Below are 18313 nucleotides of genomic sequence, written 5' to 3' on the forward strand. Positions count from 1 at the left end.
AGAGAGAGAGAGAGAGAATTCTTATTACGGCAGCGATTAGCTGGCTGTTGGGATGGATTTTTTAGATCAGTATAATGTTGATCGTACGCCTTGCACCATTACCTTTAAGAAAGCTACACACACACACACACACACACACACACACACACACACACATATATATATATATATATATATATATATATATATATATATATATATGTGTTGTGTGTGTGTGTGCGTGCGTGTGTGTGTGTGCGTGTGTATGTTTGTGCGCTTGTGTCCGTGCCGCGCGCGCATATAATCTTATGTTAAATACATTGACAGAGACCATAATTATAAATTAAACTAATTCCAAAAATTCCTCTCCTGACAAAAATCCAAACGCTGGTTAAACAAAAGTAAAAAAAATGGTAAGATGATTTCCTCCGCAAAAATGGCTCACGATCCAGCTCGCTCAGGAGACGACAAAGACCATAAATGTTGCAAATCACTGCATGATCTTGGCGCTCGCTAAAATCTCTACGCTCTAACGCATTTCCTGCTTGTACACCGTTCGTTGCATTCCCTCTTAACTTGACGAAAAAATCTTTAAACGGAAACGGCCATTCCACTTTAGAGTCAAGGAAACTGAGATTCCTAGTACGCTTTATAAGCGACCTCAAAGACCTTTCATGACCGATTCAATGGATTTTACTTTTTGACGTAACCATTTGACGTCATCGTATTGTTCCCTTTCTATTTGCGGATAATTGGTTTCTTTTAATGTGACGCGCTGCGTATAAATTTGCAATCTGGCAATTAATTAAAATAAATACTTAATTTATGACATAATTAAGGCATTAAACTTAATTATACCGAATTATGCGAATATAAGAATTCCATTTTTTATATGAAGGATCCCTGAGAAAGCGTCGACCTCGGTTTGTTTTACAAGGAACAAAAATGGGCGTTTCGACGCCTTCTGTCTGAGAGTGTAGCTTCGTAACAAATATCTTCGCCTCGTCCGTTTCTCTGTCGTTTTAAGCATAGTGAGTATGGATGCCTTTGGTGTTGGGCTTTCATATTTTATGCCAGAGAAAGGCCTTAGACGCCCCTGTCACTTTTCCTGCATGATTGAAGATGACCCTTCGTACAAGGAAGTGCATGACTTGGCCTGTGATACATCTGAGTTAGCTAATTGCTACAACTCGCTACTGATCACGAATTAATGTTGCATAATTTTATTTATAACAATCTAAGACTTTTATATATTTGTTTGTGAAACCAACGTGGTAAATTTTAATGTAGGCTCGAGAGAACGTTTTCTGGGACAGCCCACTTTTGTGTTAAGAAGTCTTGCACGTTATCCGTAGACTGTGGTGAGTCTGTGTAAGGGCTAGACTGGCTCGGTATTATTTGGCCTGATCCAAAGTTTGAGAAATGCTGTGTATTTCATCGTATGGATGTTTAGAACAGGTTATTTGTTCCGAATCGTAACTTAGGCTGGGCAGACAGTTAGCCTCGGTTGAACTCTGAGACCAGCTTACTACTTTTGTACAGTAGGCTAGGCTAGACCAGACCATTACTTCCTGCCAACCTCCATCCATCATATTTGCTGTCTTTTGTTTATTATTATGTTTTGTCTTTTTATTTGTTGCCTTTTGTTTGCATTTTTACATGCAACCCGAGGGGCCAGTACTAAACTTGGCTTCATTTTTGCATAGAAACCAGTAGCTGCTGACTTTGAGGGCTTTGGTAGTAATTTGCAATTTTACTGGATGTTATGTCAGAAAATCTTGAGTTCTCTTAGCTTAAACTTTGAAATGAATTCATTTTGCAGGCATGGCTAGCCTAGGGTAGATCATCACAGCAGCCACGCAGGCCAGCTACCATCAATGCAAGCCACCCTCCGAAAAAGTACATTATAACGCGTCCTGACACACCCGAGATGGGCATCAGTCGCGACTTGTTGTTGGTGAGAAACGGAGCTAAAGACCTCTACTCTCCTTTCGAAGTAAGTATTTTCCCCAAAGTTAGAAATTAAGGCCAAATTTTTAAGATTTAAACAGATTTAAACAGAGGGTACTGAAAACGGTCTCAAACGTAGTGGAAACCTCACCAAAACGCGTTCAACATTTTTACTTACAACTCGAGGTATTTAGAAGATTGACGCCATCTCGATGTTTACGGAGTAGCTTGTGTCAATAAACTAACCATTTCCTGTGATAAATCCGCACACCACTTGTACCCACAGACGCTGGAGCACTTTTATCACAACAATCGAAACACGATTTCTCATCAACAACAAGCCAGCGTAAACAGCTGTTTTTGGGGTAGAAGATGACGAGAAGCGTGCTCTTGGCTAATTTTTAAATAAGTAGTAAAACATCAATATTTTACATATTTATGATGATTAATTTGAAAATATTCGTTATTGAAAAAGTAACTCGACTCTGACTCAAATTTAAGTAATTATTTTTCTGAATTAGAACGTTCTTTCAAGTTCTGTATTATGACGTCACGACATCTTGACTTTCGTACCTATTGTAAATAATTGCTACTCAACTGTCATGCAGAACAGTTTACCAGTTATTCGTGCAGATTGTTATCAGCTATACATGTAATTGTTATAAATCGTAATGCGCATATATATCTTTATTATTTACTTTTTGGATATATGAAGATGTTTTACTGCTGGATTATCGCCGTAGTGTGACGCAATCGTTTTCGGTCCATGGGCCTCTGTCTGTTTTCGCACCATAAGAAATTATGGGGCCGAATTTGCAATGACCAGAAAGTCGTTAAAAAAAGAGGAAAGTAGCATTGAGGGGCATATGTTTTGACTGAGAAAAATACAAATTTATTCAATAGCTAGCTTGTAAAAAATACTTGGTTATAAAAACTTGATTGACAACTAAGCAGCATGTCTTACTATGGGTTTCAGAGACAGTGCAAGCACGTTTTTGGGCAATACCTATTTCTGTAACGAACACTCGTAACAGAGCGAGATTTTTCTTTAGTGCATTACCCCCAGTGCCGTAATTTATAAGGGTATCGTGAATCACTAATCGTAAAGAATAACTACACTTGTCCTTGTACTAATAGACCAAAACTCCATTATCCAGAAATGGATAGGAACACACCAGTAAACAGCTCCACCTACCCTCTCCCCCCACCTCCACCGCCACCCCTGTCCTTCTTCCTTCCTTCACCTTCCCTTCTCTCTCTCTGAAAGTTGTTGCAGTTTAAACGTTATTTTCTATTGGATTTATTTTTCCATCTATCTATCTAATAATAGTAGTTTAGCATTGGTGGATATATCTAACGATTCACTCGGTTGTTACCTGCCCATTGACCGATATATTTATACACTGATCCACTCAACTCTCTCTCTCTCTCTCTCTCTCTCTCTCTCTCTCTGTTTCTTTTATCGTAATTCGAAAAATGAACAAGAAAATATATTTCATACTTGTATAGCATTAATTAAATACTTTCAAGTTTTTAATTCAGTCGTAATGATGAATGTAGGTGCATCTACTAGTGCTCGCAAAATAGTTAAGCAGGACATAGGTATGTAAAATTTAAAAAATGAGAGAGAGAGAGAGAGAGAGAGAGAGATGGAGAGAGAGAGAAGAACGAGAGAGAGAGGAGAGAGAAGAGAGAGAAGAGAGAGGAGGAGAGAGAGGACGGAATAGGAAGGGACATTAAAATACCTGGAAATGAAAATCCCTATAATCCAATAATTATAGCCTCAGGGTTTGTCTCGAAAACCATTCAAAGGTCTGTCACACAAGTGTAAAGTTGTTTTGAAAATTTGGCAGACATGTCTCCTCATAGCAATTTTATCATTATTGCATTACTATGACAACTAGAATTCATGGAAACAGTTTATAACAATAATGGAACGGCGTATGTGTGAAGTCCTCCACTAATGTGGCAACGATGATTTTGCCATTCTTAGCATGCAAACATTAAGCATGCAAACATTAAAGGTTACATTTATTTCTGGCATACGATTATTTAAGAAATTCAAAATACTAATAAAGACTGAAATCAATGAAAAGTGCTAGCAAAAACAAAAAAGCAAAAAAAAAAAAAAAACGTAGTCGTTCCTCTATGCACTTTTCCGTATTCGTTCCTCTATGGTTTTCGGCAGCCAGATGTACGAAAACGTTAGAAACATTTGATTTTATCTACGTTAGAAATATCTGTAATTTTTCGGGGTAATTTGGTTGCAAAAAAAGGGATAATATACATGAATTAAATCAAAATTTTTAATAACAATGTAAATTTAAACTAAATAACGAGTAAAGTAAACAGTTTAGGGAATAAAACTTTGCAGTTTCGTCGTCTGTCGTCGTCTGTCGTCGTCTGCTGTTTGTAATTGTGTTTATGGCGCGCGCTTAGAAACCAGGAACAGCAACGGGTTTTTAAAGTGCAATGTGGAGTGAACTGAGACCAAAATGTGTATAATAACAATCAAATAAGCACTGTGGAGTTTCAGTTGTGATGGCAGTAAGAAAAAAGGATAAAAAAACCGCCGATTACAAGGTAAGAATGAATTCAGTTCCAACCATAACCCCGGGAATAACAAGTTTCATACTTTCACTAATATAGGCAACAAAATGTTGTTTTATTGTGCTGATTACAACTGCAATCTTGAGTAAGATCAATAAACGTTACATACATACGCTAACATTGTTCAAATGAGTGCTGGGAAGGCTGGGAAAGATGGTGTCCGTCACTGATGAGAACCGTCCATGAAAACGTAGCCGCCATATTGGATTTCAAAACTGCCTTGAAAACATATTTTACGAAGAGCTCACATGCTTATTTTAGTTCGTATGGGGCTTTCATATATCACAATATGTTGACGAAACTTCAGTCTTTTAAATGGTATGCTTAGAGTTGCAATTGTATTCATGTTTTCACCAATTAAATATCCTTTGTTTGAACGGAGTGAAAAGACCCGTCTACCGTGATGAGGGTTGGCCTGTACTGATGTTTCCCCCTAGTACCAGGAGGTTGCCGGGAAAACGGGAGCTTAGGCTCATTGTAACCAAGCTCAGTATGGGATTATACTATGATAATCAAATTACTCATTAAGTGTTGTGAACTATTTATTTTTCCTTTGGTTTTACTAACAACACTGGTTCAGGAATGTGAAAAAATTCATTGTTTTTTTTGTGTGTGGTTTCTTAGCTCCCTATTTATTTATTTAGAGGATGCTTACTTTCACTGTCCATGTCGTAAACTGCAAGATGAGTAGTCAGATAAAGTGCTTTGTTTATTTCTGTTGTTAGTAGTGTCACATTGAAAAGGACAAAGAAGCAATGTGAGACCACTTATCTTACATTCTCCCAGACTAAAATAACCTAGCCTGCCAGGTCTTTCACTCCATTATGGTCATGGCCTATTCTAGAGTACCTTTTGTCATAGAATAAAATGCATGAATGCGCCCTAACTTTGCCTTCCCTACCATAACCACGAATAACCATGAACGCTCAGTCCTTATTTGTGTAGATTGTCATAAATCGTAAAAGTGAAATACAAAAAATCATCTCTGCCTACCTTGGATGCCAGGTTATAGGAATTTTAGAAAAATGTGTGGTGTTTTTTATATAAGTGAAGGCAAGACTGTTTGATCAATGGTATGGATAATACTACACAGTAGATAGCCTAGCATAGTCTGGAAATATCCAAATGAAAAGGATGATCAGAATTACGAAACACTTGATACAGCATGCACAGAATGTAGAAAAAACAGATTATTGTAACATGAAAAGAAATGAAGGAAAAAGCCCAATTGTGGCAACATTGTGGGGGTTGAAGCGTACGTAATGTAACAGATGGTCTCAAGAAATACATACTCAGGTGTACAGTCTACTTGGAATAGAAGATTTGTCATGCCTGAAATACCTATAGAAAAACAAATTGCAAAGAGAATGGCAAGTGGAACCATGTTGTGTTCTGATAAATGAAAGGCCTGTATTACTCAGCAACAGTAACATGGTGACTAACAAGTAAATGGTAGATTTGGGAAATTTATATCAATAGAGCTTAAGATTTATGGCTGGAGTTCAGTGAGAAAATATGTTTAAGATTTATGGCTGGAGTGCAGTGAGAAGATCATACTACAAATGAGAAAGTTGTGAGATGTATAGTCAAGAGGCTGGAAAAAAAGTTTGGTTTATTTGTTCTGTGTTGGGAAGGGAGTAGGAACACTTGGTCAGACAAATAGTAGATATGTAAATAGCAGGACAAAGAACAGCAGTAAGGGTCCCGGGAAAAAATGGGAAAAAGGATGGATGGAGACAAACTTATTAGAGTTCATGCAGAAAGAAAACAGGCCAGAGAGAGTGAAGAGAGCTCATTTTGCATCCAACCCCACAGAGGGAAAAGTTTTATTTAAACACATTTTTGATGATCTCTTGAACACATAGCAGAACTTTATAGCCAGGACACTCAAGCCAGCTGTACATTCCAGCTCAGATTCTTTCAGAGTATCTAGAATAAGAGTTTGCCCTGAAGATTCAGGAAGCTGAGTTCAGACTGTATCAGTGCAAATACTGAAGGCATATTAAACCAATGGCGCTGAATGGCTTCTTTGGCCCCAGTGCCTGGGCTTTTGCCCTAAAACTCATACATCCATCCATCCATCCATATTAAACCAAAATGGCCTAATTCAATTGCCATTATTTTTTGTTAAAATGCATTTGCAAATCTGAAACTGTATATTCCATTTTTTTTTTTTTTTTTTTTTTTTTTTTGCCTTTGTAAAGTTATATATAATAATTCTAATATTTTAAAGGCCACTGGCTTCTGAAGTTTGCAGTTTTGTGTTTCTGTTGACTGCATTTCCAGGGGTGCACAATCAGTACATACAGTACTTTGATATGAAATCTCATTTGAATTGCCTCAAAAGTGAAGTTGAGATTAGTTTTGGCCATCAAACCATATCATTGAATACCAGTCAGATCTTAGCAACATGGTAAGTACAGAAATGAAATATTACGTATTGGTAGTGGGCTGGGTGACATCTTGGTGGTGAATTCAATGTTTATTGGTGGATATTGTGACATAATTACCTAATTGAGTTGTTTAGGCTTGATGTTGTTGTTGACCATTGAAAATTATGTGCAGAAATTTTGTACCAAAAGTATATTTAGACATTGTAATTTTCAGGTATTTGCGGTGATGTGCTTAAAGTTGTTTTTTTAAAATAGAACACTAGCAAATGGTAATCATATTGACATCAGCACCTTGAAGACCTGACAAATTTATACTCAGCATGTCAGATATTGTATTGATTCATTTTTAATTTCTGCTAAATTTAATCTTACCTATTTCTAGAATTTTTTTTTATTAATTCAAAACCTTTTTCTTTCAGGGTTGTAATTAAAATGGAGGGGGATTTGGGAACAATAACACTTCCCCAGCCATGCACAGAGCTCCCAGACATTGCTCAGTTTCTGAGCATTTACATGTCAGAAGAAGAGAGTATAGCGCTTCAGGAAGGGAAACAACCAAGTTCAAACATCCAGCATAGTGTCTTCAGCGTTGGTGAAATGCTTCCGTCTGCGTCACCTACCAGAGATGCAGATTTTAGTATTATGTCTCTTGTTGGACCAGGTCCAACTATTAATACACTAAGTAAGTGCTTCTTATTTATCAAATATTTTTTGTGTCATTATACCTTGTAAGATACTGTATGTTTTTGTGTAGTATCACAGAATTTTGGATAAGTTTTATTTATCATTATTTTAAATTATAGTTTTTTTTAGTGATTTCTAGTATGTTGTACATATTATGTTTGGGACCAGATAAAATTTTAGAGTAGTGTAATTCTTGTAAGAACTACAGTTCCAGTACAACTATTATCACTAATGTAAGCTATGCTAAGCATCATTGATGGTCATGGCACTCCCACTATTCTGTTATTCATCTTAGGTTGTGGGCCAGTTCTCTACAATAGCTTTTACATTGCTCTTATACTTATGTTTCACATCAACTTCTATAAAGACTGAATTGACAGCAGCTAAGGTTTGCTGATGAATGTTTTTGAAGGAGTCGTCAATTACAGGAGTTCACTCATTGATTGATTACTAAGTTACTGTTATCTCCTTTGCCTTTTGCTGGGTTTCTCCTGCCAGGCACTGGAACTGTTTCGCTTGCATTTTCAGACTCATGGTTTTTCTTTAAGAGGCCAGTTGATTGCTACCTTTTGGGGTTAGATAACATGCCTTTTTGTCCCTTTACATTCGTTTTGTGTCCTTTCCCATAAAGGGCTTGTATTGGATTAATTCAGACAGTTTTCCAGAAATGCATAGTAATTTTTTATGCCTTTTGTAATAATGTAGTCATTTAGGTTTTCAGGTAATTATCTTATCTTCTGTCCCACTTGAATAAAGTAGGATCTGAGTGTCCTTAGTATAGATTTTGGCAATAGTTTCGGGCTATTAATCAAGCAGGTCTGTTTCTAATTATTAAAGCGTTAAATTTGGGGACATTAATCTTTAGCACAAGGCAAATTTTATGGCTTTATATTAAGAGGAAAAATTATATTAGGGCTTTAAATTTTATTTCTTGTATTAAATTTTATCACATTAATTATAGTATAATTTTCCCCAATCTTGCTTTTCATTGGCAAGTTACTATGAACTTTTTTCACAAATGTGAAGAAAACCTAGTGTCTAACGTTTTATCTGACTCCTGCCCTTGACTAGCATACTTCAAGAATAATGTTTTTATGAGTAATTCATCACATACCATTTTGAATACATAAAATCTTGCCTACTATATACTGTACCATGGACTTTTGTCTAAATGGTGGTTGACTTTCACAATCTCTCGGTTCCTCTGTGGCACAGGATTGTGTAAGTGTTTTGTGCAGCATCCCTTGGGCTTCAAACAGCTTCACCCTATTGCATTTTCCTTCCTATCCTTTCCCTTTGGCCTGTTTTTTCCTAGCTCTGCAACTCCTTTAACTTCATCTTGTTGTAGATTTTGCTACTCACATAGGAACAATTCATTTTGGGTGAGTTGTGTGAGACTAGGTTTGTTACTCAGTGGATGTGTCTTACTGCTTAGTGATAATGATAAATATGCATTATCTATTTACACTTGTTCATACGCGAACAAACCTTTCGTCTTAACAATAGGATAATTTCTAGCGCCCTAGCTGGAAATTATCCTATTGTTAAGACCTCAGGTTTGTAGCTATGAAAAATACAAATTGTCTTAGAAAATTTGTCATCATTTTTGGATGATGTAAGTTGTCTTCTCAGCTTGGTTTGGCATATCTACTGGTTTATGTTAATATTTTAAAAATGTGCATATGCTGTTAACATCTGAGACTTCATTATGATGCTACAAAGTAAAACTAAGAACCTAATATACTATTGCTGTATAATTACTCTTGGAACATTTCTGTTACTCTGGAAACAAACTGGACAGAGAAGGCAGATCAGTTGAGAGCGCTGTAAGAAAAGAGCGCAACAGCATGGATGAAATGCAAAAGGATTGTTAGATTACTGTATAGGTAAATATAAGTATTTCAGTCATAAATTGATTAGAAATTTAGGATGCATGTACAGGACATGTACTGCTAAGTAGTGCTTAAACATCAGTTGGAACTTTTGAAAGAAAGAGATATAGAAAGTGGCACTGAAAATCCTAAGATTCAGGGTTGTAATGTGTTGAGATGATGATATGCACGTGAGTGTTGCACAAATACAGTAACCTGATGCTGAAAAAATACTGAGACGTCAAGAATTGAGTTGGTTCAGGCATGTGATTAAGAAGTGAATTGAGTGATTAGTCTGAAAAGTTGAAAATATGGAAGTAGTAAGTGGAGACCTGTAGGAATTCATAGGAAACAAGAAAGAAAAGGTATTCAGAGAGGAAGATTTAAATATGGTATTGAGACCAAATGCACTGAGATGAAAGACATTGGGAGAGTTCATTTCATGTGTAACCCAATAAAGGGAAAATTTAATGCAAAAACATTAATGATGACTATTTTGCTCCTGATTTGGGTGTGAAATTACAATTTCACAAACAATGGCAAACAGTAATGTTTGTTTCAAAGTGTTAATAAACTCAGCCATAAGTATCAAGATCGGTTGTGCACATGAGAAGGGCAAACTAACAGTTATTTGTAGATACAAAAAAACGGATTTTTGACGTAAGGAAAAATCTATTTCTGGGCGATTGGCTCGTGTCGCCAGCGAAATAGAAAATCCTTTAATCTATTATTTCTAGGGTAAATGTACTAACACATACCAGAGAATAAATAAAATAAAGAAAAGGTCAGTATGACTGACTCGCTCACCCTCTAGGAGGGGGGTGTCGGTATGAACACTAGGCGAGTGAGACCACTACCACGAGCCAAATGCCAATAGAAAAATCTCCCACTACAAAACCCTCCAAGAGGGGAGCCGTCCCACAGAGGGAGCAGCTCGTACTACTACTACACCATCCCATGCTTGCGACTGCTGCGCCTCTAGTTGGCCATCCTGAAGTTAGCAGACAATCTTGAGCGAGGGACGGGTAGGGGGGGTATTTCGCTGGCGACACGAGCCAATCGCCCAGAAATAGATTTTTCCTTACGTCAAATCCTTTTCTGGGCTCAGCTCGTGTCGCTTGCGCGAAATCGTACCAGAGAAACAGCACAAGATTGTAAACAAAGTAAAATAAAATATAATAAAACAAAATAGGTCTCAAATGAAAGATACAAAATAAAAGAATGATATAATTGCTAAAAAGATACAAGTACACAGTAAAGCAAAATCAGAATTATGCTTAAATTACCCTTAAATCTAATTATGTTAATAATAAAATAAAAGGTAATTTACATATATACAAATAGGTACAATGATTACCTATCACAATAAATCTGTGTAACAACATGTATCAAAAATAGAAATAGCAATTAGTATAAATTTACATAAATATTTGATCAACGATAAAATAAAATATCTTAGGAATGTATATGACTTAATATACACAAAACCCGTAACCATTGCATTATGATGTATCCCCTAGCATAAAAATAAGGGGATAACATCTATGAGATCAGTATGGTAATCAGATGTGAGTGTCCCTAACCAGACAAAAGGGGCACTTATACAATCATAAAGCAGCTAAGAAGACACAAGGTAAATGTTAATGAACAAGGCCAGGAATAGACGAACTGTTGGGTGAGGCAGGTAGAAAGGAGGACTGAATCTTCTACTATAATCTAGCTAGAGTCAGGGGAAACTATGTTACCCGCTGCTACCGCTGGAATTTCAGAGCTTCCAAGGACTTAAGGTAGTGACGTTTGAACACTGTCGGCGATTTCCATCCGGTATACTTCTTTAAATCAGCAAAATTCATATGTTGGAAGTAATTAATTGAGGTGGCTACTGCCCTGACATCATGTGCTTTTGGAAAGGAGTCAGGATTGGCTTGTTTGATAAAGTACAGGATTTGTTGCCTGATGCCTTTAGTGGATAAAGTACCACCTTTTGTTTTTTCCCTCCTAAAGAGGGGCCCCGATGAGGAAGAGGAGGTCCTGGATAGAAAGGCTCGTAAGGTTGAAACCGGACAAAGGGAGGAAACATCTTGTGGAAGGGGTAGTACCTTCCAAGGTTCCCACCTCATCAAAGGATCTTCATTCTTTGCTAAAAAGCTACGTTCCGGAGAAAGTAGCACTTCCCCCGTGGGAAGGAATTGAATATGATCCGGATCTCTGGATAAAGCCGACAGTTCTGAAATTCTTGCTCCTGAAGCTAGGCTTAATAAAAACAGAGTTTTTCTTAGGAGCATCATAAACGAGCATGTGTCATTATCGGTTTCGGAAGCCAGTTTTAGAACATCGTTTAAGAACCATGAAACTGACGTAGGCCTGACAGAGGGCCTAAGTCTAGCACATGCTTTAGGAATAGACGAGAAATAGGTATCTGTCAAGTCTATGTTAAATCCAAATTGAAATATCTTTTTCAATGCTGACTTGTTTGTCGTAATCGTGCTAGCTGCTAAACCCTTTTCAAATAAAGATCTGAAAAAGGATATAGCAGAATTAACTGTCATGATTCTGATATCTGACTCTCTCAGGAAGATTGCTAACTTTTTGACGGCAGCATCATACTGCCTCAAAGTTGAATCCCTTTTATCGGATTCCAGGAAAAGAATATTCTGAGGGTCAATATTCGCATCTCTTTTTGCCGCAAACTTCATGAAATCCATAAAGTTAGGGTTTTGAGAATCCCTGAGGAAGCGAACACAGTCTTCGTTTGTACTGACTGGGAGAGCTTGGGACTGGGGATCCGAAGGGACGAAGACCAGTTCCAGGATCAGGGGGTACCAATTGCTCTTCGGCCAGTCTGGGGCTACTAGAGCCACTTGACCCCTGAATGTCCTGAGTTTGTCTAAGACCTTCATAAGGAGATTCACTGGAGGGAAGAGCCTAAATCTTCTCCCAGTTGTTCAGTCCAAAGCCAGGGCGTCCGTGGCGTAAGCCAGAGGGTCCAGGTTGGGGGCTACATAACACGGTAGTTTGTGGTTCGCTTGTGATGCGAAGAGATCCACCTGTAGCCCTGGGACTCTTTGAAGGATCCATTGGAACGAACTCTCGTCTAGAGACCATTCCGACTCTAGGGTACTGATCGGGATAGGGCGTCTGCTATGACGTTTCTTCTTACTCCCAGCTATGTGGGTGGAGGAAAGATGCCAACTGAATTTGTCTGCCAGGGAGAAGATGGCTATCATGACGTGATTTAGATGACGTGACTTGGAGCCTCCTCTGTTTATGCAATGTACTACCATCTGCGCTGTCCAAGACTAGCTTTATGTGGGAGTACCTTGGTGGGCGTAATCTTTTCAGAGTCAAGAAGACTGCCATTGCCTCCAGTACGTTTATATGGAACTGACGGAACTGGGGTGACCAAATTCCTTGCACCTTCCTGACCTGGGAGTACCCTCCCCAGCCGCTTAAGGACGCGTCTGTGTGGATGGTAATCCCTGGTGGAGGGAACTGAAGAGGGACTGACACTGACAGATTCTTGACTTTTGCCCACGGCCGAAGCCGGTTTCTTTAGAATCAGAGGTACTGAGGATAGCTTGTCCCTGGACCTGACATTTGCTCGAGAGCGCCAGATCCTGGTTAGATCTTTCAGTTTGGCTTTCATTAAGATGTTCGTTACTGAAGCAAACTGGAGAGAGCCGAGGATTCTTTCCTGAGCTCTCCTCGATGCTAGTTTGTGACTTAGAAATTGCTTGACTGACTTCGCTATTTCTTTCCTTTTGGTGGATGGAATCGACAGAGTGTGTGAGGATAGATTCCATTGAATGCCTAGCCACTGAAAGTTTGACTCTGGGGGTGAGTCTGGACTTGGATCTGTTATCTTGAATCCTAGATATTTCTAGGAATTGGAATCACTTTCAGTGTGGCCTTGTTGCATTCTTCGACTGATGGGGCCCAGATCAACCAATCGTCGAGATACGCTACTACCATAATCCCTTGAGCTCTGAGCTGTTGCACTACTACTTCCGCTAGCTTCGTGAACACCCTGGGTGCCACGTTGAGCCCGAACGGGACTACCTTGAAGGAGAACGTCTGGTCTCCTATCTTGAATCCCAGAAACGGACGGAAGTGTCTTGCAATAGGGATATGATAGTAGGCGTCTGTAAGATCGATAGAGGTGGTGACGGCCCCCCCAACGGGGAAGTAAGGTCCGCACCTGTGAGATCGTGAGCATCTTGAACTTGTCGCAGCGGATGGCTAAGTTTAAGCGGGACAAGTCTAAGATTACCCTTCTTTTGTTTGAGCCTTTCTTTGGGACGCTGAACAAGCGACCTTGAAATTTTAATCTCTTGACTTTGACTATAGCTCCTTTCTGAAGGAGGTCCTCTGCGTACTCTGTCAATTCCTTGGAAGGAAGTTGACGGAAAGGTCTGGCTGGAGGTGGGTTCGTCAACCAGCTCCAACCCAGCCCTTTTGACACTATGCTCTGAGCCCACTGGCTGAAGTTCCACCGGTGGCGAAAGTGAAACAGCCTCCCTCCTACCTGAAGTTCCTCATTGGTTCTGGTAAACCCCCTCGACCTCCTCTGAAGTGCTTTCCCCTATTGAAGGGGCCTCCCGATCCTCTCCCACGAAAGGACCGCTTACCTCTGCCTCCCTTGTTCGAGCGGTCATACTTCTGAGAAGCTTGACTCTCGAAGGCTGGATTGTAAGCTGGAGAGATGGCGTATGAGGTGGAGGGTTGAGGCTGAGGGGATATCACATAAATGGCTGTGATTGACCTTTAGACGTGGAGGGCTGAGCTGTCTGCACTAACGGCACTGTAGGAACTTGTTGAGGGAAGCGCGGCTGCTTCTTTTGGTAAGGTTGGAAACAAGTCTAGGCTTCCTTTGTCCCTTACCTTTTGGTGGTTTCAAGTCTGCTTCCTTCCTCCTAGCCGTAAGACCCCAACGGTCCTTAAGGCTTTGGTTCAACCTCGTAGCCTCTGCTTGTACTTCCTTTACCATAGCCTCTGGGAAGAGATCTGCGCCCCAGATGTTAGAAGAAAGTAACCTATTCGGTTCATGCCGAATGGTTGCCTCTAGCAATACATGCTTTCTGCAATTTGTTCTAGCAGTGGCAAACTCGAACATGTCTGACTGCACCGTTTGAGTCAGGGCTTTGGTCATAAGCTTAAAAATTGGTTCTGAACCATAAGCCATGGTTACTACCTCAGACATAGCCATCAGGTTGATTGACCTGGCTAGTCGTGTTTTTTCGAGTCAAACTCCGCTTGAATAAGACTATCAGGGAGCCTGGGCAGCTTTTCACCAAACTGCTCCATAGCACAGTCAGGTTTGAGTTTGCCAGCTGTGAAAGTGTTAGGCAAGTCCTCCCATAATTCTCCAATTGACGGGAGCAACGGAGAAGTGGGGTCTGCTTCTTTCAGCTGAGGCATGGGTTCCCCTTTCTGAGCTGCTGAGATGGTCGACCTCGCTATCTTGGTAAGGAAAGGGAGCGGGGTACCTTCGTCCATCGTGAAAATGGTAAAGGGACTTTTGAATGGTTGGATCTTGGTATTCGAACAGTCCATGTCGTCTAGACATCTAAGCCATTCTCGTTGGGCCTGGTCCCGAGAATAGAGGACTGTCTCCTTTTGGTACCCTGTCATCTCTAACCATAGCCGAAGGCGTGAGCCTAGCGTAGCCTATGAAGGGAGGGCTGTAGGCCTTCCGGGTAGAACTCGAAGTCCTCTATTCTTCGAGTTCCAAACTCCGGTACGGAGATGAGACCATCTTGGAAGGGAGCATATGACGCTACTCTCCAAGGATTGTTCATGGAGAAAGCGGGCAGCGAGTCATACGGGGGAAGCTGAGATCCACTAGTGTTAGAGGTTGAGGGAGAGGCAAGAGGGGCTTCTCTTAGGCCAAGCTTATAATAGTATCCTGAGAAGTTATCCTATCCGACAGGCGAGATATCATATGTTCCATACTCGTCTTAAGGGAGCCTACCAAGTCGCCCACCTGTTCAACAGGCCAGCATGGTGTCCAGAGCCGGAGCTGCTGCGGAGGTGGAGGGGAGACTCTGAATAGGCACCAAAGGTAGTGGAACTGGTGATACTGCCGGGGGTGCGGGATTTCTCCTTAGGCTTACTCTTTGAGGACTTTGAGCCGGAGCTAGACCCTTTAGACCTGTCTGGGCCGGGATTACGAGCCGGAGACTTACGCGAAGAAGAAGACGAGGACGTCTTCTTCGAAGACGATGACGTCTTAGTCAAGGTCATATGCTTAGACTTGATCTTAGGCCTAACCGAAGAAGCCTCTGGGAGGAGTATATAACTCACCAACCGGTAAAGCCCTGGGAAGGATGGTGAAGTTGCAGGGGTAGAAGAAACAGTCACTCCCAAGGGGGACCCTTGGGTACCTGCATTACTTACCTCGACCAACAGGTCGTCTATACCTACCATAGGTTCAACATTTATATCCAGGGTTGCGACATCCGTGGAGATATCCTGGTCTGTTTTTTTTTCCAAGTCCAAAGGAGGCCGCAGCTGTTGTTGGATAAAGGCAATAGAGGGGTCCGCCTCTACCGGGTCGACGTACCCAGTCGCCTTGCCTCCGGGGAAGATTAACAAAGCTAAACGCTTCTCCAGTATGTAGGGCTGACCCTTGGCGGCGTTCTTGCCAAAACCTCCGACCCAGGCCCGCAGGGTAGCCAATGCCGTATCTCTTACTGCCGGAGCCTGTAAGAGAGGATATATTTTAGATTTAAGAACCACTTAAAACTAAAACTTAGGATATAACTTAAACTAGATGCCTTAAGTTAAAGTAATGATGAAAACTTAAGACTAAAAGAAGCGGAGCGGCATGCGGAGATGGAATACTTACGCCTTCCAAAAGCTGGCTCACCAGATCGTACATATAGGTACACGTCTCATGGTACCAGACCTGGATGTCCCCGTGCGGAGTCGCGCATGGAGCATGGGACCGGCAAACTTCGTGTCCACAGGGGTCCTGAAGTGTAGCGGAACATCCCGGATGCTCACAGTTGGTGGCCTGTAAGTGGGAAGACACATGAGTATCTTAAGGGGTAACACTTACAGACTAAGGACAAAAGAACTCCGTTACGTGGCGGAGCTCGGAAAAAAATTTGGGCATAACCCCTCCCTGCATTGCCTGAATAGGCTATAATCCCGGAGAGATCCGGTAAATACTAAGGGAGGGGTGGGGATGGTTTAAGAAACTTAAGATAAACTTAAAGATAACTTAAACCTACATGCAAGCAACCGGACTAGGTCCAGTGAAGCGGAGTGTAGTAACTCAGCAATACGGTACGGTTTAGTAAAGACCTATTGTATGCTACGTCCAACTATGGTGGACTATACCTTTCCGCTGGATACCAGGACTCCGATAGGGAGGAGCTCTAGTAAGGAGGAAGGGCGAGATGACATACAGACTCGCGCTAACCCAGGAGCGACAAGGAAGTAACGGAGGGGGGGAAGGCCAGAGCCCCCCACAACGTACCACCCGGCCGAGCCGAGAAGCGGAGAGGTCGGAACCAGTCAGGGACTGTCGGACTCCCAGGCCCCTCCGGTGGAGGGGAAGGGGGAGCAGGCTCGGGCATGCTGGGTCGAGCAAGGACAGACCGACCCACCCCCGCCCGACTCTATGGGAGAGCGGGAGAGGGGGAAGGGGGACTGGCAGGCGCCTGGCTGACTCGTGATCACGTAGTGACCACGAGGCGGTAAACTAAGATACGGTAACCAAGCCTAGGCCAGGCCAACCAACTGATCAGAGAGAAGCTATCGGGAAGCAACCAGAACTGAAAAGCGGTAGCATATAGGCCCATAGGGCGAAAAACCAACTGATCAGAGAGAAGCTATGAGGAAGCGACCGAACTGATCAACGGTAGACTAGGCTCTACGAGCCAGGACCTAGGCTAAGAGACGCCAACTAACCTAACAATAACAAAACATAAAAATAAAATATATAATAAAAATGAAAGAAAGAAGGTAAAATAGCAGGAGAAAAAATCCAGGAGTGTGCGACTAGCCCGAAGGCAAGTCTACCACTCAAAGCTAGTCAGGGCCGATACTAAGAACCTGGACTAGGGTCTGGATAGAAAAAGCCTACATAAGGTGAAATACATACATGTATAACAACTTGAGTAGACGTAATAACGCGGATAATCAAAATTAGAGCGTAAAATAATAAGGGATGTTCTAGGTATGGGAGACCAAGAACGAACCCAACATGCGGCAGGACCATGCTGCCATGCTTCCAGCCCCCGAGAACGTATCTAAACCTAAAAAAACGGCAAATACCGTCTCGGGACGGAAAAAACTCGCTAACCGTAAATACTGAGTACTTAACTTAGCTGCTGCAATAGCTGCACGCTCCATTATCGAAAAATCCGAAGAAAGGGCACAAAATACACAGAGAGAAAAATAGCACTTGAGATTCGTGCGAGCTAACGAAAAAGGATGTCCACTAGAGGCGCAGCAGTCGCAAGCATGGGATGGTGTAGTAGTAGTACGAGCTGCTCCCTCTGTGGGACGGCTCCCCTCTTGGAGGGTTTTGTAGTGGGAGATTTCTATTGGCATTTGGCTCGTGGTAGTGGTCTCACTCGCCTAGTGTTCATACCGCACACCTAGAGGGTGAGCGAGTCAGTCATACTGACCTTTTTCTTTATTTTATTTATTCTCTGGTATGTGTTAGTACATTTACCCTAGAAATAATAGATTAAAGGATATTTTCGCGCAAGCGACACGAGCTGAGCCAGAAATGGCAGTAAGCCAACTTAAAAGAAAGATGGGAACATCATGAAGTTAACAGAAGAGAAAGTATTCAGAAGATTTAAATATGGT

The 18313-nt window shown here is 41.2% G+C and overlaps 1 protein-coding gene across 4 annotated transcripts in view; it reads left to right on the top strand.

Moving 5' to 3' along the window:
* Positions 1-18313, top strand: part of LOC135203003 (zinc finger protein 257-like) — a 41485-nt gene that overhangs the window by 5752 nt on the left and 17420 nt on the right. The window contains exons 1-2 of one of the 4 annotated variants that reach the window (XM_064232557.1): positions 934-1010; positions 7352-7614. In XM_064232557.1, the coding sequence (XP_064088627.1) occupies positions 7365-7614 (250 nt within the window). In that variant the 5' untranslated portion in view covers positions 934-1010; positions 7352-7364. Of the gene's footprint in view, positions 1-933; positions 1011-6812; positions 6953-7351; positions 7615-18313 lie in introns of those variants that run through there. The other 3 variants (XM_064232556.1, XM_064232555.1, XM_064232558.1) reach the window with 3 other exon arrangements.

Source organism: Macrobrachium nipponense, chromosome 33 (genome assembly GCF_015104395.2).
Source record: "Macrobrachium nipponense isolate FS-2020 chromosome 33, ASM1510439v2, whole genome shotgun sequence".
In the NCBI taxonomy this organism is placed as follows: Eukaryota; Metazoa; Arthropoda; class Malacostraca; order Decapoda; family Palaemonidae; genus Macrobrachium; species Macrobrachium nipponense.